This window comes from Polyodon spathula, chromosome 15 (assembly GCF_017654505.1).
Source record: "Polyodon spathula isolate WHYD16114869_AA chromosome 15, ASM1765450v1, whole genome shotgun sequence".
NCBI classification, from domain to species: domain Eukaryota; kingdom Metazoa; phylum Chordata; class Actinopteri; order Acipenseriformes; family Polyodontidae; genus Polyodon; species Polyodon spathula.
In genome coordinates this window covers 26138538-26163892 of record NC_054548.1, presented here as the reverse complement: position 1 = coordinate 26163892, position 25355 = coordinate 26138538, and the positions used below count along the sequence as shown (strand labels likewise).

At 41.4% G+C, this 25355-nt stretch overlaps 2 protein-coding genes across 3 annotated transcripts; both read left to right on the top strand.

Moving 5' to 3' along the window:
• The first annotated feature begins 464 nt into the window (after positions 1–464).
• On the top strand, positions 465–5682 carry LOC121327994 (claudin-10-like). Of its 2 annotated transcripts, XM_041272407.1 has the most exons (6): positions 465–524; positions 643–873; positions 1995–2156; positions 2238–2319; positions 2980–3087; positions 5052–5682. In XM_041272407.1, the coding sequence occupies exons 2-6, from the start codon at positions 654–656 to the stop codon at positions 5170–5172; spliced, it is 693 nt and encodes a 230-aa protein (XP_041128341.1). In that variant the 5' UTR covers positions 465–524; positions 643–653; the 3' UTR covers positions 5173–5682. The 2 variants fall into 2 exon arrangements, with proteins under 2 accessions (XP_041128341.1, XP_041128340.1); XM_041272406.1 differs by having other exon boundaries at positions 475–873.
• Positions 5683–8553: 2871 nt separating this feature from the next.
• LOC121328154 (claudin-10-like) lies at positions 8554–11652 on the top strand. The gene is made up of 5 exons (XM_041272674.1): positions 8554–8857; positions 9795–9956; positions 10062–10143; positions 10448–10555; positions 11088–11652. Exons 1-5 carry the CDS (start codon positions 8638–8640, stop codon positions 11299–11301), a joined length of 786 nt encoding a protein of 261 aa, XP_041128608.1. The 5' UTR covers positions 8554–8637; the 3' UTR covers positions 11302–11652.
• The last annotated feature ends 13703 nt before the right edge of the window (positions 11653–25355 follow it).

The window sequence follows — 25355 nt, the reverse complement described above, 5'->3', positions numbered from 1 at the left end:
GTAACTAAGAAAAGGTGAGGACAATCACTACCTGTGATCTGTGATTGTGATGGAAAAGATGTCAGTTTTGATTGTTTAAGATAATTCTTGTTTTTAAAAGAAAATCAGCTGATCCTACAAAAACTGTATGCATCAGCACATGGACAATGGCATTGTAGGCTCGCACTGATGCTGTTGGATTGCGATTGGACGAAAGTGAGTGGGTTGTGCAATTCACTGTAAAATCAAGGGCCCTTAACATTCTAGAAGAGCATTAGTTATTCTTAATATAGATATACCACACCTTATATTAACTGCATTGATAAACATCAGTGGTACTCTCCCATCACCACCATAATGTAATATCCTGAGAATGCAATCCAGACATCTCAGCTCAAATGATCATTTTGATGATGCAAAGAGATTGACCCCTCCCATTTTAATAAAAGTTCGGAAGGGAGAGGAATCGCATCTCACAGGTTCATGATTGCCAGCTTGGATTTGGAACTTCACTGATAGCAGAAGCAGGGGTTGAGAATGGTCAGGTATCAATAGGGTTAATCACATCTACCAGGTGGTAAACTCATTTCTGAATGAACACAGACAGACTTCCTTTTTTGTTTTAGTTTTTTTTAATTGTTTTCATTTTTATTGGTATTACAGACATCGTAAAAATGAATCATTACGGGGTTGAGATCGCTGCCTTCCTCCTGTGTGTCACTGGTTGGGTCCTGATATCCTCAACCATGCCTACTGAGTACTGGAGAGTGTCGACGATTGAGGGCACTGTCATTGTGACGGCCAGCTACTATTCCAACCTCTGGAAGATGTGTGTCCACGGTTCAACTGGAGTGTCTGACTGCAAGAACTTCGAGTCTATGCTGGCACAACCAAGTACGTAAACGTCTTTATCCTTTACTAAGGGCAATGTCTTTAAATTTAAGTATCTGGAAAATGCAGGTGCTTATTTTAACAGCTGTTTACTGCTGAAATGGGCTTTGTATTGGCATGTCAATCCAACAGCTGTATACTGTGAATTTATAAAAAATGATAAATAAACAAAATTGTTTAAATAAAAGTTTATAGGCGTGAGCGTTTAACAAAATGGAGCTTATGTTTTCCATAACATTCCCTTTACTTTGATTCATTTCTTTAGGCTTGCATATGCAATTTTAGCATTGCAATGTTTTTAAACATCTCTTCTCAGAAAATATAAACAACGTGTCTGAATAAGCGTAGCTATGTAATGTACTCAGTTTTTGTGCATGTCAATCGGAGTGGGTCAATTTACACATTACCGCCTTGGGGGCGCTTTTGGTCGGTAAAACATTACAACAGAGTAAGCGACATTGCACTGCCATACTTATTGAGAGACTGTTTACATTGCGCTGTCATACTTATTGAGAGACTGTGTTTACGTTGCACTGCCATATTTATTGAGAGACTGTTTACATTGTGCTGCCATACTTATTGAGAGACTGTGTTTACATTGCACTGCCATAATTATTGAGGGACTGTTTACATTTTCTGAGGAGAGATGCTTAAAATAATATTAATGATACAATTTCAGATACAAGAAATCAGTCAAAGCAAAAGGAATATTACACAAAGCAGAGGTAAGCTCCTATTGTTAAACTGTAAATCAAAACAAAGGGAATATTACACAAAGCAAAGGTAAGCTTTGTATTGTTAAACTTGCAAACACTTACTAGACTCTATTATCCCATCTTAAGTCTTGTTTTTTTATGGAATGTGTTCTCCAATGTGTTCTGAAACATAAGATTAAACCTCAATACTCTTTCCTCTTTTGGAAACACTCAAGAAAGGTTTTATGAATATCAACACAAGCTAATAAAAACGGAATTAAATCTTAAGTTCAAGTTGAACGGGGCCCTATATTTAATTTTCTCATTGTCATTTATTTGACAAAGTAAATGAAAACAACACACCGTCTGTGTTTCATAAGTGAGAACAATAAACAAATAATTTAATTGAGTTTGTGTTATGTTCAACAGAACACATCAAAGCATGCAGAGGTCTATTGATCATTGGTATTATCCTTTGCACTTTCGGAAACATATTTTCCTTGGTCGGGATGAAATGTACCAAGATTGGAGGATCAGAAAAGATCAAAACTAGACTGACTTTTCTGGTAGGAATAATTCACCTAATCGGCGGTAAATATCTCTCATTTATTGTTTCTAACAGTTTGTTATTTTAATAGAACTCTGAATAATCTCTTCAAAAATGTTTTCAAGGTTTGACGTCTCTGTGCGCATTCTCAGTGTATGGGAACAGAGTTACAGCAGAATTTTTTGACCCACATTTTCAACACATAAAGTAAGTAGCACAACAACGTATTGGTATATCAGAGATTGATATATAACGCCTGTGCACTGCTTAGTTTGCAATTGTTTTAACTGGTAGTATTATATTGCATAAAGGGAGTAGAGTATACATAATGTTAGAATTGTAATAAACCCTATCTATTCCCTCCTGCCTACTACATGTGAGGATGATGCCCCCAGAGCTCTATATATCTAGGACAGGAGTGTACCTCATATCTAGGGCAGGAGTGTACCTTATATCTAGAGCAGAAGTGTACCGTATATCTAGAGCAGAAGTGTACTGTATATCTAGGGCTGGAGTGTACCGTATATCTAGGGCAGGAGTGTACCGCATATCTAGGACAGAAGTGTATTGTATATCTAGGGCAGGAGGGATGCATAGTCCTGGTTGTTTGGTCCATGTTTTTGTTCCAGCCAGGTCTTTAGCTCTTTAAATTGAACCTCTGCCAAGGTCTTGGATGGAGCTACCCCTGACCTAAGCAGTCTAGTGCATTGGAGGGCACTAAGATCAGAAAAAGTAATCAGCCTTACACCCTGCCCTTGTGATGTCCTGAGACACTGAATAGGTTCTTAACATTTTGGGAGAGTAAGTGCTGGGGTAGTCTCCATCTTTTCCAATTTTAACATGCTTTTTATATATGCTTTATTTCAGATATGAATTAGGTGTTGGTTTGTATATTGGATGGTCAGGTTCTTCAGTTACACTTATTGGTGGTTCAATGTACTGTTACTCAACAGTGAAAGAGGGGCTGTTTGAAAGGTGAGGAGAAAGCACAACCAAAGCTGTAGTAAATCATCATCGTACAGGGCCTACCTGGACTACACTATAGCTTTTCTAACAGGGTATACTGTAGCTACAACCACTAATATTACAACACTTCGATCATTTTCACCTTTTGGGGGTCTACAATACTTAGTAGCAAATTACACTGAACAAAAATATAAACGCAACATGGAACAATTTCAAAAATTTTACTGAGTTATAGTTCATATAAGGAAATCAGTCAATTGAAATAAATTCATTAGGCCCTAATCTATGGATTTCGCATGACTGGGAATACAGATATGCATCTGTTGGTCACAGATACCTTAAAAAAAAAAAGGTAGGGGCGTGGATCAGAAAACCAGTCAGTATCTGGTGTGACCACCATTTGCCTCATGCAGCGCGACACATCTCCTTCTCATAGAGTTGATCAGGCTGTTGATTGTGGCCTATGGAATGTTGTCCCACTCCTCTTCAATAGCTGTGCGAAGTTGCTGGATATTGGCGGGAACTGGAACACGCTGTCGTACACGTCAATCCAGAGCATCCCAAACATGCTCAATGGGTGAAATGTCTGGTGAGTATACAGGCCATGGAAGAACTGGGACATTTTCAGCTCCCACTAATTGTGTACAGATCCTTGCGACATGGGGCCGTGCATTATCATGCTGAAACATGAGGTGATGGCGGCGGATGAATGGCACGACAATGGGCCTCAGGATCTCGTCACGTTATCTCTGTGCATTCAAATTGCCATCAATAAATGCAATTGTGTTCGTTGTCCGTAACCCCACCGCCACCATGGGGCACTCTGTTCACAATGTTGACATCAGCAAACCACCCGCCCACACGATACCATACACGCTGTCTGCCATCTGCCCGGTACAGTGGAAACTGGGATTCATCCGTGAAGAGCACACTTCTCCAGCATGCCAGTGGCCATCGAAGGTGAGCATTTGTCCACTGAAGTCAGTTACGACGTCGAACTGCAGTCAGATCAAGACCCTGCTGAGGACGACGAGCATGCAGATAAGCTTCCCTGAGATGAGTTTCTGACAATTTGTGCAGAAATTCTTCGGTTGTGCAAACCCACAGTTTCATCAGCTGTCCGAGTGGCTGGTCTCAGATGATCCCGCAGATGTAGAAGCCGGATGTAGACGTCCTGGGCTGGTGTGGTTACACGTGGTCTGCGGTTGTGAGGCTGGTTGGATGTACTGCCAAATTCTCTAAAAAGACGTCGGAGGCAGCTTATGGTAGAGAAATGAACTTTCAATTCTCTGGCAACAGCTCTGGTGGACATTTCTGCAGTCGGTATGCCAATTGCACGCTCTCTCTAAACTTGAAACATTTGTGGCATTGTGTTGTGTGACAAAACTGCACATTTTAGAGTGGCCTTTTATTGTCCCCAGCACAAGGTGCACCTGTGTAATGGTCATGCTGTTTAATCAGCTTCTTGATATGCCACACCTGTCAGGTGGATAGATTATATTGGCAAAGGAGAAATTATCACTAACAGGGATGTAAACAAATTTATGCACAAAATTTGAGAGAAATAAGCTTTTTGTGCATATGGAAAATTTCTGGGATCTTTTATTTCAGCTCATGAAACATGGGACCAACACTTTAAATGTTGCATTTATATTTTTGTTCAGTGTAGTTACAGAGAAAGTTAGACACTTCACCATTCTGGCATGAGATGGTCTAAATTAATTTCTAATATTCTGTAATATTCTATAATCAACTGTTAGGTATAAACTCAAATTTCCATTTTTACTTGTATTTGTTGTTCATTTGTTGTATTCTGATGTTGTAAACGCTTTCTAAATGCCAGGTTTATTTTATTATTTGTTTTTTAACATGGCTAAGCACTGTCGCAATACACCACCTCTTATGATAAGCACATTATGTGCAAAACTTGATTTAACAAGTCATAGATTTTTTTTTGCTTTTGTTTCTTGCAGGAAGACATACATTTACAAAGGAGCAACCGCCTACATGAAAACACGAACTGGAAGATCTCAGCGGTCCATAGGAACATATAGATACTCACTGAAACAGTCTGACATAGATTCCTTTGTTTAATCGGGAAAGAAAGAAGAAATAAGAAAGCCGGGTGGATCACATTTGTTAGTTCTGCTGTACAGCCCTGCTTACCAATGGACTTGTCAATTTCATTATGCAAAATACTACTGACTGTTTGCTACAATCCCCCAAAGGCAGTTATAGCTTCACTGCATTCCCTAAAGGCTGTTATAGCTTCACCTCATTCCCTAACGGCAGTTATAGCTCAGTCTAAGCTCACTGGGGATGTTTAATCATTTTTGCAATTGCCTTGCTTCAAAGCTCAGTGCTTTATGTCAGTAATTGATAAAACAACAAGAGGGGGGTTTATATTAAAATACTAAAGTGCTCTAGGTAGTGATGGGCAACAGAATACTTCAATGGGACAGTTATCAGAACAGATTAATTACTGGCAAAAACTACTATCAGTTGGTGATATATGATTGACATCATGTTACATTAAAGAGTAAGCAGTGGGGTTCTGAAAAAAAAGTATTCTCCCCACGTGTTGCTACAACTGTTAAAGAACGTACCTGTAATTTTTCTTTTCATTGTTAACATCCTGACAGCTTTTTGCACTTATAACTTTAAAGTCTGTTTCAAATCTCTTTTCAAAATGTCTGCTCTAGTGCACTTATAGTGTAAGGATTATTGCCCACATTGTCAAAAAGGTAACACAGCAATAACAATCCATGATGTGGTAAGGAACCGAAAAGCTAGAGCACTTGAGTTTTTTTTTTTTTTAATCGCTCTTCCAGAAGACAGATATCAAACCCCAGAGCACTAGAGCGGACATTTTGAAAAGAGCTTTGAAACAGACTTTAAAGTTAGAAGTGTAAAAAAATATCAGGATGTTAACAATGAAAAGAAACATTACAGGTAAGTTATTTAAACAGTGTAGCAACACGCGGGGACGTGTAACGCTATATGTTCCTGAACCCCGCTACTTACTCTTTAAGTAACATGGTGTCTCTGTTTTGAACAAATTCAATCATGCTGTATAATCTTTATATCTAGTGTTTTTGTACTTGTGTAATTCTGACAATTCTAAATGTGATTTTGATAACGGTTTGTCTTTCTTAATTCTGGTTGCAAGTCCCCTTTGTGATCCTATATTGTGATCAGGAAATTTTCTAATTCTGTCATGTTAATACAGCCCTATAGGTTTAATTTAATTCAATAAAAAGTTGTCGACATTATACTTGGCTATAGCTTTTTGGTTTTGAATTGGAGTTCATTATATAACTTCACTGCTGGTGACTCTCCAAGTTGATACAGATTGCAGAGATTGAGGCCTTATTGTTATCTATTCAGAATACCAAAGGGAATGATTTTCATGAATGAGTTTCACTTTTAATTCAGAACCATTCAAATTTTTTTCAAATATGATCATAATTGCATCAGGCAATTTTTTTTTCACACTGACCATGTTGCAATCATGTTGGACTTTCTTAAGAACAAAAGGCTAATGTTGACGTCAATAAAATGATATGAATGCATGTTTTGTTTTTGGTAGTCTGTTATGTGTATTGCAGGTATAATAAACAATAAGGCTTACTGCAAACCCCTATGTAGCGTGAATAACCGATTGTACAGTGTGTTTCATGCACGCCCATTAGGCGGATACATATGATATAATGCTATTGGACTGCTTCAGTTAAAGTGAATGACCTTGTCAGATTAAAGCCAGGTGTCTATAGGTGACCAGGTGACTCTTAGCCTCTATAGGAGGCTGCATGAGGGTTATTCACTTGTAATTGCTTCCTCCAGAGAGTTTGTTAAAGATTTGCAATGGAAAATCTCTGAAAAAGTATTTCATTGAGGAAGATTGTCCATCCAATCAGCAGTGCTGCCATGCTCAATACAAAACAAATAAATATCCTTTCTAATCTCAGATAGTACTATTGGATATTGTTGCTTAGTTTGGCAGGTACAGGCATCACATGTTCCATGGGGTAATCTAAAAGCAGCTGCCTTTTTTCAACAAGACACTCTGGAGATTTGGTGGCTTTCATATACAATCAGTTAATGACACACACCACCAAACCACTAGCTATTATTTGCAACCGTAGAGTGTGCTTCACAAGGCTAGGACTCCTTCCCCAGTCTCCTCTCAGCTCTCGTTCTGATCACGGAGGCCCAGGGGGCGTCGACTCTCTCAGCAAGAGTGGCTTCCTGCTATCTGGATTCGACGGTTAGGCCAGCAGCGGCACCTTTCCTCAAGGACTGCTCTCTGCGAGCCAAGGGAAGACTCTGTCTTTTCACCAGTCATAAGCACTCATTCGGTCCATTCCCTCATTAAGACAGAGAGCCCTCACCTCTCTCGCAACCCGTGCTCCTGCTCTGTGAAATTGAACACTGAATTGGATATCTTAGTGAAAAACAGCTTGGAAAGCAATTTGGTCTAATATTCAGGAACCCAGTGACCAATTAATACATTTTAAACTTCAATACTTCTGAACATTACAGTATCCTACTCCATTCATCAATGCACTAGCCATTTCATATCTTTCAAAATAATACAATTTTCTTTAAGTTAATCTAATTTTTCAACATTAACTATTTTAGTTGAACAAATGAAAAATGTAACTATCTTAGTTCTACTGTGCCTGTTGTGTAAAAACAGCAAAGTAAGGTACATATAAATACCGTAAAAGCAGCAATGTGTTAAGCATTACCCACATGTTAATATGAAACAGGTTGGAGTGGTTTATAGTGCGCTCTTCCTCATTTTACACTGTCTGAATTTCCTGTCCATATGTAACAGGCATTGTTGTGTAAAACACTGCTGTTAAAGATTCTGCACCTTGTTGTTGAAATGAGATGTTAAAAGCTCTAAAACCAGAAATGCAGACAAGCCCGTCTCTTCTGCAAAGGGACTGCATCGTGCTTGTGGTGTGCAGCCTCCACACTGTTACACAAGAAAACAAAAAGTGAAAAGCCATCTCAGGGCAGCAGCTGTCGAAGAGCTAGTGGTAAATAAGGAATTTTTTCCCTCACTGATTGGTTCACTTCACAAACAGTTGCTGTCTCCTGCATTTCCATCTATTTTGAAAACATTTTAGTTAATATTAGTATGGCAATAAAGGTCCCCTATCTTATCTGCGTGGATGAATGCAATTACACACCCACCCCCATCCCCTCCATAATGTATGATCCTGGGAGTACAAGCCAGCTATCTTCTCAGCTCAAATGATCTTCGGAACCCATGTGTCTTTCTGGTTGAGATGAAAGTCGAAGTTATTGCATGTGTCAGGTGCTGGTAACATATTTGCATATTGGACCGTCCCATTTTATTAGTACTTAGTCCAGGAATTTCTAACCTCAGAAAGTTTGAGTAGGATCACATCTCAGATCTATTAGTGAGTGTGAAGACTTGGCAGTTATTTTTGTAGGGGTTGAGTGATCATCAGATCCACCTTTCTACTGAATGAAGGATCTAAAATAAACACCAACTTCAATTTTTTTTTGACACTGCCTGTTAAAATGAATTCTATGAACCTTGAGATAATTGCCTTAGTCGTCGAGTTTTGTGGCTGGGTCCTGGTATGCTGTACCTTGCCTATTGACTACTGGAAATGGTCTGTACTCGATGGCAACATCATTACCACTGCTGTCCTCTGGTGCAACCTCTGGAAAAGCTGCTTCACAGATTCAACTGGAGTTACTGACTGCAGGGACTTGTCAAGCATACTGGGACAAGAACGTATGCAGTCTTTTCATGTCTTTTATGTTTGGCATATAATCACAAAAAAGTGATAGATATTGCAGTCAGTAAGATGACCGCAAGCACAGTGATCAAGACAGAAACCTATCTTAGTTTTTTTTTTAAAAACAATTAACTGTTTCTCACTTGTTGTCTTTTTTTTATTATCATAGAAATCAGAAAAAAAATTAAATATTCAGGCATTATACAATGTACAAAATTCATGCAATGCCTGCTTATCAAGTTAGTTCCATTTTGACTTTATAGGGAAATGGATATGGGGGAGTGATTTGTACACTTATGCTTACAGTATGGGTGAAACAATTAGCTTGAATTAGCTCTATTAACAGGGTTTCTTAGTAGAGCTTTGTGAACTTATTTGGGGCATGTTTATTACATAGTTTATGCAATCCATGAAGGTGTAAAACATTGTTAGCACCATCTCAATGGAGTGTTATTAAAACCAGGAATGGTCAGCTTTTCAAAAATGAGGTATTAACCCAATTCTTATACACAGGAGCAGTTGGAAGATGTCTGCCACTCTTTGGTTGCATAGAAGGCGCCAGATAGCAAGAATTAACCAAAGGAAATCCTGTCTGCCCCATAACAGATCCTGAATAAATGTTGACAGTTTTCGAGATGACATGCTTTTTAAAGGTTTTGTCTAACAACAGGCAATATCAGATATATGCTGGGAGCTTAGAATTGGAATCTGCTACCGATGTTCCACTAGTATGTGAACCACGCCCTGAGACATCATAAATGTGACCTGTAACTCACTGCTATGCATTACTGCTGGGTCTGAAATGGGTATTGCAGCATTACTGAGCACCGCATGTTTAATTTACGAGTCAATGAAAGAATACAGCACATCTTCTGTGTTTCAGAAATTTGAAAAAGATGACAATGGATTTGTGATGTCACTTACTGTCAACAGGTCACATCCAAGCTTGCAGAGGCCTTATGATTTGTTGTGTGACACTGGGGTTTTTTGGAGCCATTTTTGCCTTGTTTGGGATGAGGTGTACAAGGATTGGGGGAACAGACACCACCAAAGCTAAGACTGCCTGTGTGGCAGGAGGCTGTTACATAGTTGGAGGTAAATATGGTCATTTTGTGTTCAAAAGATTTTGTTTGTTTGTTTGTTTTTTTGTTTCTTTGCCAATGATGACTTCTAATAAAAGTCATGTTGTTCTTTTTACAGGTTTGTGCTCTTTGAGTGCATACTCACTATATGCAAACAGAATAACTGCAATATATTTTGACCCTACTTATACAGACCAAAAGTAAGTACTTACAAATCAATTATGTTGTAATTATTAAATGTAATTTGAGTGGTAACTAGAAGTATATTGATCCATCAATAATTAAGAAATCATACTTTTGTGAAATAAGGATGTTTTCTCCATTGAATTAATGTCTGGGGACTGGGCAGGAAATATGTACATTAATCTTTTTCTATATAAAATGTCCCCCCAATTTTTGTGAAATTAACAGGCGATACCTATAGTGCCATGGGTCTTGGAATGGAATAATGTCTACTTGTGGAAGACCATTTTACCTTGAATAAGAGTGTATTCTTTTTTTCAGATATGAGCTGGGAAGTCCTTTGTTTATAGGCTGGTCAGGCTCTGTACTCTGCATTGTAGGTGGATCAATTTTCTGTTTAATAAATGGAAAAGATTCTAAGCCAAAAAGGTGAGGAAGAGAATGACCTGTAATTATAGAAAGTTGCTGTAACTCTATCACAGGGTTGCTTTTTTTGGAACTGAAATGTTGTCAGTTTATCTGATATGACTGAAAATCCAGTAGATGTGTAGGCATTGGTTAGTGGCTGTCCTACCTGAATATAACTGTACTCCTTTTTAAGAAGCCGCTTTTGCCTGTGTGGACTGTGTCTACAGCAATTCATTTCAAAGTAGTTGCTTCCTTAGATAATTTTACAGTACAATACAATATATAATATACAATGTTCCTTCATTTATTAAAACCAGAATTTAAAATACCCAAGCAATAAGGACAAATATATACCTCTGCCTGTCCTTACACAACAAGTTGCAGAAAGTAAAATGTTAATATTGTTTTTCATTGCCATATATTGTTTGGTTTTTTTTCATATGACGTGTAAGTTTGTATGTTTAACAACTAAATAAACTTGAGGAATAATTACGGTACCCTTTTAACTTATCTCACATCATAACCCTATTGATTGTATTATTCTCTGTTGCAGGAATATTTACAGTTACACTGCAGGATCATCATATATCACCCCTAACCCTAAAACTCAAAGGTCCATGCAGGAGTATAGAAGCCAATCAAAAGACTCTAAAACTCAGAGGTCCATGCAGGAGTATAGAAGCCAATCAAAAGATCCTAAAACTCAGAGGTCCATGCGGGAGTATGGAAGCCAATCAAAAGACTTTGACAGAGATGCTTACGTTTAACAGGAGAAGAGACTTTGTACATGGCAGCAAAGATCACTCTTCCTTAATGAATGCACTATTGCTTACAATTTACAGTATGTCAGGTTTTGTAGTCACATATGACAATGTTTGTGTGGTCACACAGGGCGAGATTTTCAAAGCTATTTACAGGAATTCAAACAATCCAGGCATTTTATTTAGGGTTTTATAAGTAGACTCGTATTTGTTTTAGAATTTGCATTTGTAATGATGATTTGGAAAAAAAAATAGCTTTCAAGTCCTGGGTAATCTGGCCCATAGTGCATAATTGCTATTTAAATTATACATTTCAAACAATTGGGACTCATTGTACCAAATTATGGGTCTCCCATATTTTGTCAAACACCTTTCATATATATACACACAGTTTACTGTATGTGATAGATACAATATTGAGTAGTTTAAAAATACATACAGTGTACTTTTACTGTGTTTTTTGTGATGAATACTCATGTATGTATATATTGTTTGTAATTGTCTTATAAATATCCAGTTTTATTTCAGATGTTCTGTGTGTTGCCATATTACTGTGAGAACACAGAGATATGCAAATAGGGAATACCTAGAGTACAACAGAATATTTTTTTTCCCCTTTAGCTTAAAAAATCGTCTCTCAAAATTATTTTCCAATAAAAATACATAACAGTACGATCATCGACCTTTATTTTTTTTTAGTGCTGTTTTGTGGTGTCTGTAAATAAAGTTTGTTTGGGAGGGGGAAAATGTCACTTCATCAAGTGCGCTCTGACTGTGATTGGCTTGGTGGTATCACACCACGTTGGCTTGCTATAAGATATAACTTGCTATGCGATAAAACCCCACTGACATATTTCATTTTTATGAACAAGCACAATCAGTTTTGTAACTGATACCCAAGATTTTAAATTAAACTTTTGTTGGCATAGCAACATCTTTGTTGTTTCACTGTTAGTTTTCCAGTCTTTACATCCACTGTCAGTCACTAGTACTGTATTAGTAGTAACCCACAAACAGCTAGGGGAGGCTAACAGGGGTCAAATACTTGCTGCACGTGAAGGGCATTTACAGGGTGGTGGCAAGAAATATTTGAGCCTGGTAGACTTTAGCTAAATGATATGGGACTTGAATGAATGTTGTTATAAGTTAATGAGAGGTAAGAACATTTGCTGTGTCTGTATTTATTTTTAAAAAAGCATGACAAACATAACAAGATTATTTTTTTAATAGTAAAGTACTTACAAAAATGATGAGCATTTTTTCAACATTTTTGATGAAAACAAGCATTTGTCATTTGATCTATTAGGCTTATTTTAACATTTCTAAATTTAGCACTATGGAATGTTTAATAGTTCCCTTTCAATTCGAATGACAGCCATTACCGAATGGGAAGAGCCTCTCTGACCGTCAATCTCTGAGCAAATATACAAAAGCTGCCCTATCAGTCCTGCCCACCTCCTGTTGAAGAGAGACGTCCTCACATAGCACATGGCCATTTTCTCTCATCTCTCCGAGACAGGTCATAAACTGCTTCTGCGTTTGCGTCCGAATTTGGCTGATTTATTTAGTTTTCCAAATAAATTTAACAACGAAAATCCACGGTAATCACGCTCTCGAGCGTTGGTTATACTGCTCTCTCTACATTGCCACGTCAGTTTTCTGCCTAGAGCTGGTTTCGACCCCTCTTCAGGGATTAGCGAGCGGCCATTTCTCTCACTACACAAGGCTTTGTGTAGTAGATACACTGTGTGAGAGCTGTTGTGGTGCTGTAAGGAGACTCTGCGGGCTCGCGACGTCGTCCTCTGCGCCAATTTAATTGGTCACAGCGAACCAAAAAAAAAAAAAAAAACAGCTCAGGCCTAACTCCTTCTCAAGCCTCGGGCTATCCTAGCACGGCTGCACTTGCCCTCGGCGACCACGCCGATTGAATCGGCTGCATACCTCGGCACCAACAGCGGTTTTCCTGTAGACTTGCGGGGCTGAGAGAAACAGCGCCCACACGGCCCTGACTGACCCAGAGCCGGCGTGAACATCTTCGGCGCCACCTACACCTCGGCCCTGACCGTGCCTACCATCAGCACCGGCCTTGGAACAGGTCCACCCAGCACCGACTGTTCGGCACCGACAGCGTGTTCTCTCGATGGCGATCCCGGTACAGATTGATTAGGCACCAGGGAATAGCTTCGAGGCCGTCTACAGCCCGGCACCGACCACGCTACATGTCGGCATCGACCTCGGCGCCGATCGACTCAGCACCGACCTCCCGGCACCGACCGTGCACATCTCAACACCGACCTCGGCACCAATAGCGCTCGCCTTGACTCCGACCCCAGGCACAGGCGAATAGTTTAAAAAAAAAAAAACTCATCTGCAGGCTGCTCATTGAGCTCAGCAGTAAAAAAAAACAAAAAAAAACAACTGCAAACATGTCGGTGCAGTCTACTGGATCGTCAGCTGGCTTCCACCTGTGTGACCGGTGATCAGCGAAGCAGGACGAACACTGATCCTGCGCTAGGTGCCTAGGGCCTGAACATGCGGCCAAGGCACTGGCAGGTGAGCTGGACTGCTCTCCCTGTCGAAGATTCTCGAGAAGGTCAAAGCAATGGAGAGCAGCCCTATCCCTAGCAGAGTCTCTCTCCTCAAGCCCTTGGAGAATGAGATCTGTGGTCCAAGAACCTCCTCAAAGATCGTCCAGGACCCCCCACCCCCCGCTACAGTGACTAGGGAACTCTTCCACACAACCAGGTCACCCTCCCCTTCCCCACCACTGGTACAGAGGCGCAGGCACCTCTCAGGGGAGGCGAGATGGTCACCGCCAAGGCGGTACCACTCAAGGGGACTCTCACCAGAGGAGAGATGGTCGTCGCACAGGCACTGCTCCCCTTCCCCAGGGGACAGGAGGTCGCCACACAGGCACTGCTCCCCTTCACCATGCAGGCACAGACATTTTCTATCACAGTCGCCTCGGAGGTGACCAATCTCGGCCGAGCGACGCTTCGCCGAGCTGGCAGAGACTGTGAGGGCTCAGCAAACTATGCCAGAGACCCTATTAAAATCCCAGGGCAGGCTGCCCCCTACAACAGGGCAGCCCCAGACCCCACAATCTCGTTCCACCTTGTCTAGACGAGCTGTCCTTCACAACATCCAGGTCGGATGTGTCTCAAGGTGCACCCGGTCCGAGATTTGTACCGGCTGGTGCAAATGTCCAGACAATGCCGGAAGACACTGGAGTGGTGGCTCCGTCCCGGCAATCTGTCCCTAGGATCTCCCATCGGATCCCCTCACAGAAGAAGTGATCACTACAGATGCCTCCAGTCTGGGCTGGGGAGCGGTCTGGAATGGGAGAGTAGTAAGAGGTCAGTGGAAGGGACATTGTCAGCAAGCGCACATAAATGTGCAAGAGCTGCAAACAGTGAGCCTGGCGTTATCACATTTTCACCAGCAATTAGCGCACAAACATGTGCTGGTCCGGACAGACAACACCACAGTGGTAGCCCACATAAATCACAAAGGCGGCCTGCGCTCGCCGGGCCTTCACCACACAGCGCACAGACTCCTGTCCTGGACACACAGAAACTTGCGTTCCATCGGGGCAGTTCACCTCCCCGGTGTGGACAGCAAGGCAGCAGACCTCCTGTCCAGAGGAGCTCCAGACAGCTTGGAGTGGAGGCTTCATCCTCAAGTGGTGAAAAAGATTTGGGAGAGGTTTCCACCTGCACGAGTTGACCTCTTTGCCACGGCCGAGTCCACTCATTGCCCCCTATGGTACTCCATGGAGAGAGACAGGGGCTCCCTTGGAGTAGACGCGCTAACTCACCCCTGGCCACAGGGGCTCTTGCATGCATTCCCTCCACTACCATTAATACCCCTGACACTAGAGAGGATCAGGGTGGAGAGAGCACAGGTTCTTCTGGTTGCTATTAAGGCACCCAAACCCAGCCCAACTCCAACTCTAGATCTGGCCATTGAACAGAGCCGTCTATTTAGACGAGGTTTGCCAGATGCAGTAGTAGAAAGACTACAGTCTGCTAGGGCGTCGAGTACTAGAACCCATTACTGATATAAATGGAAAGTTTTCCAAGACTGGTGCTTTGCCGAAGGTCACAATCTGGTGACTTGCCCGATTGAGACGATATTAACTTTCTTACAACACCTGTTTGACGCAGGAAAATCAGTGTCCACTTTGAAGGTATACCTGGCAGCAATATCAGTGTGCCATGAAAAACTGACTCAGTGTCCCCTGGGACACATTTCCTGGCAGTGCAATTTCTTAAAGGGGCTCGGAGGCTTTGTCCTCCCATGAAAAGTATGGTCCCCAAGTGGTATCTAGAACTAGTACTGCGGACCCTTATGGGTCCCCAATTTGAGCCCATGGTGTCAGCAGAACTGTGCCCTGTCATCTTGAAGGTGGCATTTTTAATAGCCATTGTTGCCAGACGAGTAAGTGCACTTCATGCGCTGTCCATCAATGACACATGTATGGCTTTCACAGGAAATGACTCGCGGGTAACATTAAGAACAAATCCAGCCTTTTTGCCCAAAGTGGTATCTTCATTCCATATTAACCAACCAGTGGTTTTGGAAACTTTCAGACCTGCCCCGCACGAGTCAGAGGAGGACTGTAGACAGCACACGCTCTGCCCAGTTCGGGCTCTGCACTGTTACCTGGATAGGACGGCGTCGTGGAGACAGTCCAACCAGCTGTTTGTCTGCTATGGGTCCCGATCTAGAGGTCAGTCCCTATCGAAGCAACGTCTAGCGCACTGGGTGACAGATGTGAAAAGCTTGCCTTATGAACAGACGGACTCCCCGTTAATGGGGGACATTACAACCCATTCTACCAGGGGCCAGGCAACTTTGTGGATTTCCTTCATGGCGCCTCCTTAGATGAGTTATGCAATGCTGCTACATGGACAGGTAGTCAGACATTTGTGCATTTTTACCGCCTTGATGTGACAAACCAAACGAGACCCTCTCTGGGCTCTAGAGTTTTGCACGTGGCATGCTCTTAAGCGTCATGTGGGCTCTGCTATCGCCGTGGAGTTGTACTGTCGGTAATCTGGAGCCACGACAGCTTTGGTGCAGCTTTCCCATTCCGTAATGGTTGTCATTCGAATTGAAAGGGAACGTTAGGTTTTACTATAACCCTGGTTCCCTGAAAAGAGAATGACAGCCATTACCCCCTGAAGTTGTGTCCCCACCTGAAAATGGTGATGTGCTACTGTGAGGACATCCCTTTTCAACAGGAGGTGCGCAGGACTTCCTGCCTCGCAGCAGGGCCCTAATAGGGCAGCTTTTGTATATTTGTATTAGATTGATGGTAATAGAGCTCTTCCCATTCGGTAATGGTTGTCATTCTCTTTTCAGGGAACCAGGGTTATGGTAATAACCTAAAGTTATGGATTGTTCTAGAAATTACATCAGCTACGCATACTATACTGCAGGTGTGGGAATGTACAGATACTAGTGTTTACAGTTTAGAGAAATCAGATAAGAAACAACAAATACAGGATGTGAAATGGAGCGGGACTCAATTGCATTTCTATAGCAGTTGTTAATGCTCTGTCCTGGGTTATTTCTTGTCAATTCATTCAGATTTGGACACCGATATTTTAATTCCAAATCAACATTAAAACTCTTAGTTGCCTTTGACCACCCCTTTAAACTAAGGCTGAAATTACATTAATTGAAATGGGAGATGTGAAGGCGGGTTGTCTCTATTCCACAGCCACAGCCAAGCTTTAATATAAACATAACATTATACTGAATTAGCTTTTAAATCATATGCTGCAACACTCCTATCTGCTCATTGACTGCTTTAGCTTCAAAAGCAAATAAGTGCAGCTAGACACGATTGAGCAGAGCTACACACGATTGAGCAGAGCTAGACACAATTGAGTAGAGCTAGACACCACTGAGTAGAGCTAGACACAATTGAGCAGAGTTAGACACAATTGAGTAGAGCTAGACATGACTGAGCAGAGCTAGACACAACTGAGTAGAGCTAGACACGATTGAACAGAGTTAGACACAATTGAGCAGAGCTAGACAATTGAGTAGAGCTATACACAACTGAGCAGAGCTAGATACAACTGAGCAGAGCTAGACACAATTGAGTAGAGCTACACGTTTGAGCAGAGCTAGACACGATTGAGCAGAGATACACGATTGAGTAGAGCTACACGATTAAGTAGAGCTAGACACGACTGAGCAGAGCTAGACATGACTGAGTAGAGCTAGACAAGATTGAGTAGAGCTACACAATTGAGTAGAGCTACACGATTGAGCAGAGCTAGACATGACTGAGCAGAGCTAGACAAAATTGAGTAGAGCTAGACACGATTGAGTAGAGCTAGACACGATTGAACAGAGTTAGACACAATTGAGCAGAGCTAGACAATTGAGTAGAGCTAGACACAATTGAGTAGAGCTAGACACGATTGAGCAGAGTTAGACACAATTGAGCAGAGCTAGACAATTGAGTAGAGCTATACACAACTGAGTGGAGCTAGACACAATTGAGTAGAGCTACACGATTGAGTAGAGCTACACGATTAAGTAGAGCTAGACACGACTGAGGAGAGCTAGACATGACTGAGTAGAGCTAAACACAATTGAGTAGAGCTAGACATGATTGAGTAGAGCTAGACAAGATTGAGTAGAGCTACACAATTGAGTAGAGCTAAACACAATTGAGTAGAGCTAGACATGATTGAGTAGAGCTAGACATGATTGAGTAGAGTTAGACAAGATTGAGTAGAGCTACACAATTGAGCAGAGCTAGACATGATTGAGTAGAGCTACACGACTGAGTAGAGCTAGACATGATTGAGTAGAGCTACACGATTGAGCAGAGCTACACGATTGAGCAGAGCTAGACAAAATTGAGCAGAGCTAGACACAATTGAGTACAGCTACACGATTGAGCAGAGCTAGACATGATTGAGTAGAGCTAGACACGATTAAGTAGAGCTAGACACGACTGAGCAGAGCTAGACATGACTGAGTAGAGCTACACAATTGAGTAGAGCTACACGATTGAGCAGAGCTAGACATGATTGAGTAGAGCTACACGATTGAGCAGAGCTAGACACGATTGAGCAGAGCTACACGATTGAGCAGAGCTAGACACGATTGAGCAGAGCTAGACACGATTGAGTAGAGCTAGACACGATTGAGCAGAGTTAGACACAATTGAGTAGAGCTACACGATTGAGCAGAGCTAGACATGATTGAGTACAGCTACACGATTGAGTAGAGCTACACGATTAAGTAGAGCTAGACATGATTGAGCAGAGCTAGACACGACTGAGCAGAGCTAGACAAGATTGAGTAGAGCTACACGATTGAGTAGAGCTAGACACGATTGAGTAGAGCTAGACAAGATTGAGTAGAGCTACACAATTGAGTAGAGCTACGTGATTGAGCAGAGCTAGACACAATTTAGTAGAGCTAAACATAATTGAGTAGAGCTACACGACTGAGCAGAGCTAGACACGACTGAGCAGAGCTAGACACAATTGAGTAGAGCTAGACACGATTGAGTAGAGCTACACGATTGAGCAGAGCTAGACACGACTGAGTAGAGCTACATGATTGAGTAGAGCTACACAATTGAGTAGAGCTAGACAAAATTGAGTAGAGCTAGATACAATTGAGCAAAGCTAGACATGATTGAGTAGCGCTACACAATTGAGTAGAGCTAGACACGACTGAGCAGAGCTAGACATGACTGAGCAGAGCTAGACACTGTCGGTAATCTGGAGCCACGACAGCTTTGGTACAGCTTTCCCATTCCGTAATGGTTGTCATTCGAATTGAAAGGGAATGTTAGGTTTTACTATAACCCTGGTTCCCTGAAAAGAGAATGACAGCCATTACCCCTTGAGGTTGTGTCCCCACCTGACCTCTGTTTTCAAAAGAAAATGGCGATGTGCTACTGTGAGGACATCCCTTTTCAACAGGAGGTGCGCGGGACTTCCCCCTCACAGCAGGGCCCTAATAGGGCAGCTTTTGTATATATGCTCAGTGATTGACGGTCAGAGAGGCTCTTCCCATTCGGTAATGGTTGTCATTCTCTTTTCAGGGAACCAGGGTTATGGTAATAACCTAAAGTTATGGATTGTTCTAGAAATTACATCAGCTACGCATACTATACTGCAGGTGTGGGAATGTACAGATACTAGTGTTTACAGTTTAGAGAAATCAGATAAGAAACAACAAATACAGGATGTGAAATGGAGCGGGACTCAATTGCATTTCTATAGCAGTTGTTAATGCTCTGTCCTGGGTTATTTCTTGTCAATTCATTCAGATTTGGATACCGATATTTTAATTCCAAATCAACATTAAAACTCTTAGTTGCCTTTGACCACCCCTTTAAACTAAGGCTGAAATTACATTAATTGAAATGGGAGATGTGAAGGCGGGTTGTCTCTATTCCACAGCCACAGCCAAGCTTTAATATAAACATAACATTATACTGAATTAGCTTTTAAATCATATGCTGCAACACTCCTGTCTGCTCATTGACTGCTTTAGCTTCAAAAGCAAATAAGTGCAGCTAAACACGATTGAGCAGAGCTACACACGATTGAGCAGAGCTAGACACAATTGAGTAGAGCTAGACACGATTGAGCAGAGCTAGACACAATTGAGCAGAGCTAGACACAATTGAGCAGAGCTAGACACAATTGAGTAGAGCTAGACACAATTGAGCAGAGCTAGACACAATTGAGCAGAGCTAGACACAATTGAGCAGAGCTAGACACAATTGAGTAGAGCTACACAATTGAGTAGAGCTACACGATTGAGTAGAGCTAGACACAATTGAGCAGAGCTAGACATGATTGAGTAGAGCTAGACACGACTGAGTGGAGCTAGACACAATTGAGCAGAGCTACACAATTGAGCAGAGCTAGACACGATTGAGTAGAGCTACACGATTAAGTAGAGCTACACGACTGAGCAGAGCTAGACATGACTGAGTAGAGCTATACGATTGAGTAGAGCTAGACAAGATTGAGTAGAGCTACATGATTGAGTAGAGCTACACGACTGTGCAGAGCTAGATACGATTGAGTAGAGCTAGACACGATTGAGTAGAGCTACACGATTGAGCAGAGCTAGGCACAAGTGAGCAGAGCTAGACACAATTGAGTAGAGCTAGACACGATTGAGCAGAGTTAGACACAATTGAGCAAAGCTACACAATTGAGCAGAGCTAGACATGATTGAGCAGAGCTAGACACAATTGAGTAGAGCTACATGATTGAGTAGAGTTACATGATTAAGTAGAGCTAGACATAATTGAGCAGAGCTAGACATGATTGAGTAGAGCTAGACACGATTGAGTAGAGCTAGACAAGATTGAGTAGAGCTACACAATTGAGCAGAGCTAGACATGATTGAGTAGAGCTACACGACTGAGTAGAGCTAGACATGATTGAGTAGAGCTACACGATTGAGCAGAGCTAGACACGATTGAGCAGAGCTGCACGATTGAGCAGAGTTAGACAAAATTGAGCAGAGCTAGACACAATTGAGTAGAGCTAGACATGATTGAGCAGAGCTAGACATGATTGAGTAGAGCTACACGATTAAGTAGAGCTAGACACGACTGAGCAGAGCTAGACATGATTGAGTAGAGCTACACGATTGAGCAGAGTTAGACACGATTGAGCAGAGCTAGACACAATTGAGTAGAGCTACACGATTGAGCAGAGTTAGACACAATTGAGTAGAGCTACACGATTGAGCAGAGCTAGACATGATTGAGTACAGCTACACGATTGAGTAGAGCTACACGATTAAGTAGAGCTAGACATGACTGAGCAGAGCTAGACACGACTGAGCAGAGCTAGACAAGATTGAGTAGAGCTACACGATTGAGTAGAGCTAGACACGATTGAGTAGAACTAGACAAGATTGAGTAGAGCTACACAATTGAGTAGAGCTACATGATTGAGCAGAGCTAGACACAATTTAGTAGATCTAAACATAATTGAGTAGAGCTACACGACTGAGCAGAGCTAGACACGACTGAGCAGAGCTAGACACAATTGAGCAGAGCTAGACACAATTGAGTAGAGCTACACGATTGAGCAGAGCTAGACATGATTGAGTACAGCTACACGATTGAGTAGAGCTAGACGATTAAGTAGAGCTAGACATGACTGAGCAGAGCTAGACACGACTGAGCAGAGCTAGACAAGATTGAGTAGAGCTACACATGATTGAGTAGAGCTAGACACGATTGAGTAGAGCTACAAGATTGAGTAGAGCTACACAATTGAGTAGAGCTACGTGATTGAGCAGAGCTAGACACAATTTAGTAGAGCTACACATGATTGAGTAGAGCTACACGACTGAGCAGAGCTAGACACGACTGAGCAGAGCTAGACACAATTGAGTAGAGCTAGACACGATTGAGTAGAGCTACACGATTGAGCAGAGCTAGACACGACTGAGTAGAGCTACATGATTGAGTAGAGCTACACAATTGAGTAGAGCTAGACAAAATTGAGTAGAGCTAGATACAATTGAGCAAAGCTAGACATGATTGAGTAGCGCTACACAATTGAGTAGAGCTAGACACGACTGAGCAGAGCTAGACATGACTGAGCAGAGCTAGACACTGTCGGTAATCTGGAGCCACGACAGCTTTGGTACAGCTTTCCCATTCCATAATGGTTGTCATTCGAATTGAAAGGGAATGTTAGGTTTTACTATAACCCTGGTTCCCTGAAAAGAGAATGACAGCCATTACCCCTTGAGGTTGTGTCCCCACCTGACCTCTGTTTTCAAAAGAAAATGGCGATGTGCTACTGTGAGGACATCCCTTTTCAACAGGAGGTGCGCGGGACTTCCTGCCTCGCAGCAGGGCCCTAATAGGGCAGCTTTTGTGTATTTGTATTAGATTGACGGTAAGAGAGGCTCTTCCCATTCGGTAATGGTTGTCATTCTCTTTTCAGGGAACCAGGGTTATGGTATTAACCTAAAGTTATGGATTGTTCTAGAAATTACATCAGCTACGCATACTATACTGCAGGTGTGGGAATGTACAGATACTAGTGTTTACAGTTTAGAGAAATCAGATAAGAAACAACAAATACAGGATGTGAAATGGAGCGGGACTCAATTGCATTTCTATAGCAGTTGTTAATGCTCTGTCCTGGGTTATTTCTTGTCAATTCATTCAGATTTGGATACCGATATTTTAATTCCAAATCAACATTAAAACTCTTAGTTGCCTTTGACCACCCCTTTAAACTAAGGCTGAAATTACATTAATTGAAATGGGAGATGTGAAGGCGGGTTGTCTCTATTCCACAGCCACAGCCAAGCTTTAATATAAACATAACATTATACTGAATTAGCTTTTAAATCATATGCTGCAACACTCCTGTCTGCTCATTGACTGCTTTAGCTTCAAAAGCAAATAAGTGCAGCTAGACACGATTGAGCAGAGCTACACACGATTGAGCAGAGCTAGACACAATTGAGTAGAGCTAGACACGATTGAGCAGAGTTAGACACAATTGAGCAGAGCTACACAATTGAGTAGAGCTACACGATTAAGAAGAGCAAGACACGACTGAGCAGAACTAGACACGACTTAGCAGAGCTAGACACAATTGAGTAGAGCCACATGATTGAGTAGAGCTACACGATTGAGTAGAGCTAGACATAATTGAGCAGAGCTAGACATGATTGAGTAGAGCTAGACACAACTGAGTGGAGCTAGACACAATTGAGCAGAGCTACACAATTGAGCAGAGCTAGACACGATTGAGTAGAGCTACACGATTAAGTAGAGCTACACGACTGAGCAGAGCTAGACATGACTGAGTAGAGCTATACGATTGAGTAGAGCTAGACAAGATTGAGTAGAGCTACATGATTGAGTAGAGCTACACGACTGTGCAGAGCTAGATACGATTGAGTAGAGCTAGACACGATTGAGTAGAGCTAGACACGATTGAGCAGAGCTAGGCACAAGTGAGCAGAGCTAGACACAATTGAGTAGAGCTAGACACGATTGAGCAGAGTTAGACACAATTGAGCAGAGCTACACAATTGAGTAGAGCTACACGATTAAGAAGAGCAAGACACGACTGAGCAGAACTAGACACGACTTAGCAGAGCTAGACACAATTGAGTAGAGCCACATGATCATATGGCTCTACTCAATCATGTCTAGCTCCACTCAGTTGTGTCCAGCTCTGCTCTGTCGTGTCTAGCTCTATTCAATTGTGTCTAACTCTGCTCAATCATGTCTAGCTCTACTCAATTGTGTCTAGCTCTGCTCAATTGTGTAGCTCTACTCAATCGTGTCTAGCTCTACTCAATCATGTCTAGCTCTGCTCAATTGTGTAGCTTTGCTCAATTGTGTCTAACTCTGCTCAATCGTGTCTAGCTCTACTCAATTGTGTCTAGCTCTGCTCAATCGTGTGTAGCTCTGCTCAATCGTGTCTAGCTGCACTTATTTGCTTTTGAAGCTAAAGCAGTCAATGAGCAGACAGGAGTGTTGCAGCATATGATTTAAAAGCTAATTCAGTATAATGTTATGTTTATATTAAAGCTTGGCTGTGGCTGTGGAATAGAGACAACCCGCCTTCACATCTCCCATTTCAATTAATGTAATTTCAGCCTTAGTTTAAAGGGGTGGTCAAAGGCAACTAAGAGTTTTAATGTTGATTTGGAATTAAAATATCGGTAGAGCTACACGATTGAGCAGAGCTAGACACGATTGAGCAGAGCTAGACATGATTGGCTTGGTAGACCCTCTCAACAGAAGCCAAACAACAATAATGTTGTCTACAGCTCTGTTTGCCTCAAGTTTGCACCTGTGGCATCATGCCCACGAAGATTAAGGGGTTGAATCAATTGATCTAAACAGTGTCAGATCTAAATACCTGTTTAAAAAGAAACATTAAAAGAAAAAGTATAAACAAACTCTGACACCTTCTAAGATTGTCTGAAACACATTTTTATCTTTAAAGGTAAGTTAAATGTCAGATAGCGGCAGCATATAGATCCCTAAATGTTTAGATTAACATGTACCTTATAAATACACTGTGAATGTCTTAATGTGTACCTTGTTTAAGAATGTGTGAAGTACACTAAGGTGGTTTGCCATCTTGGTCTATACATGTGAATACAGCAGTTACCAGTATTGATAATTTCTGAAAAAGCGTAAAACCAGACCTCTAGCTGAAAGAACACTCTATTATAAGCTCCTGGATTGCTTCTCACTGTCTGTTATTATTTTAACCAACAATTGGAATGGCACATTACTTGTTAGGTAATACATAGTTCTGGAGCTTAATAATAATTTTATTGGTGTCTGATATTTACCATCTCGGAAGCAATTTGAAGTGAAAGATAAGAATTGCAAGAATTGCTCTTGATTAAGTGCACAAAATCCTTTTTTGTTGTGCATTGAAATAAAGTAACAGTTTTCATGGGAAATCAATTAAAATCTTAGGCCCTAAACATCATTGTAACAATGCAGGTTAACGACTGTACAATAAATATTGGCAAAACATTGTACTAAATTGTTGGGCACTGATGAACAGTGCATTCAGAAATATTAAAGCTGTAATCCATGAATCCACAAATCCTAAAAATAATGCATTAACCACACATGATCCTGGTTACTTTAAACTAGTTTGTTAAGAACATAACCATAACAGTGGCGAGGGGATAAGAGCATCACCAAGTCGTTAACAATAAGGATGTGTTGTCTTAAAAATGTTGATCTAATCTCTGACCATGACTGAGTCCATTTATTTATGACACCTTGCACACTGGTCAAAGTGTCCTGCCCCTACGTGTATTTTGTGTTGTATGTTGTGTGTTAAATGTTGGTGTATAGTCATTGGTACAGGGGATAGAAACAGGTTTGTGTAACACAAGTGTTTAAAATGTATATTTGTATTTAGGCACGAGGATTGCACAGCATTTCACGTGCAAGTAAAAAGTAATAATATGTGAGCACGGGGAATTGCACTTTATTAATTCACGTGCAGTTGTACCACGACTCCAATTGAATGATT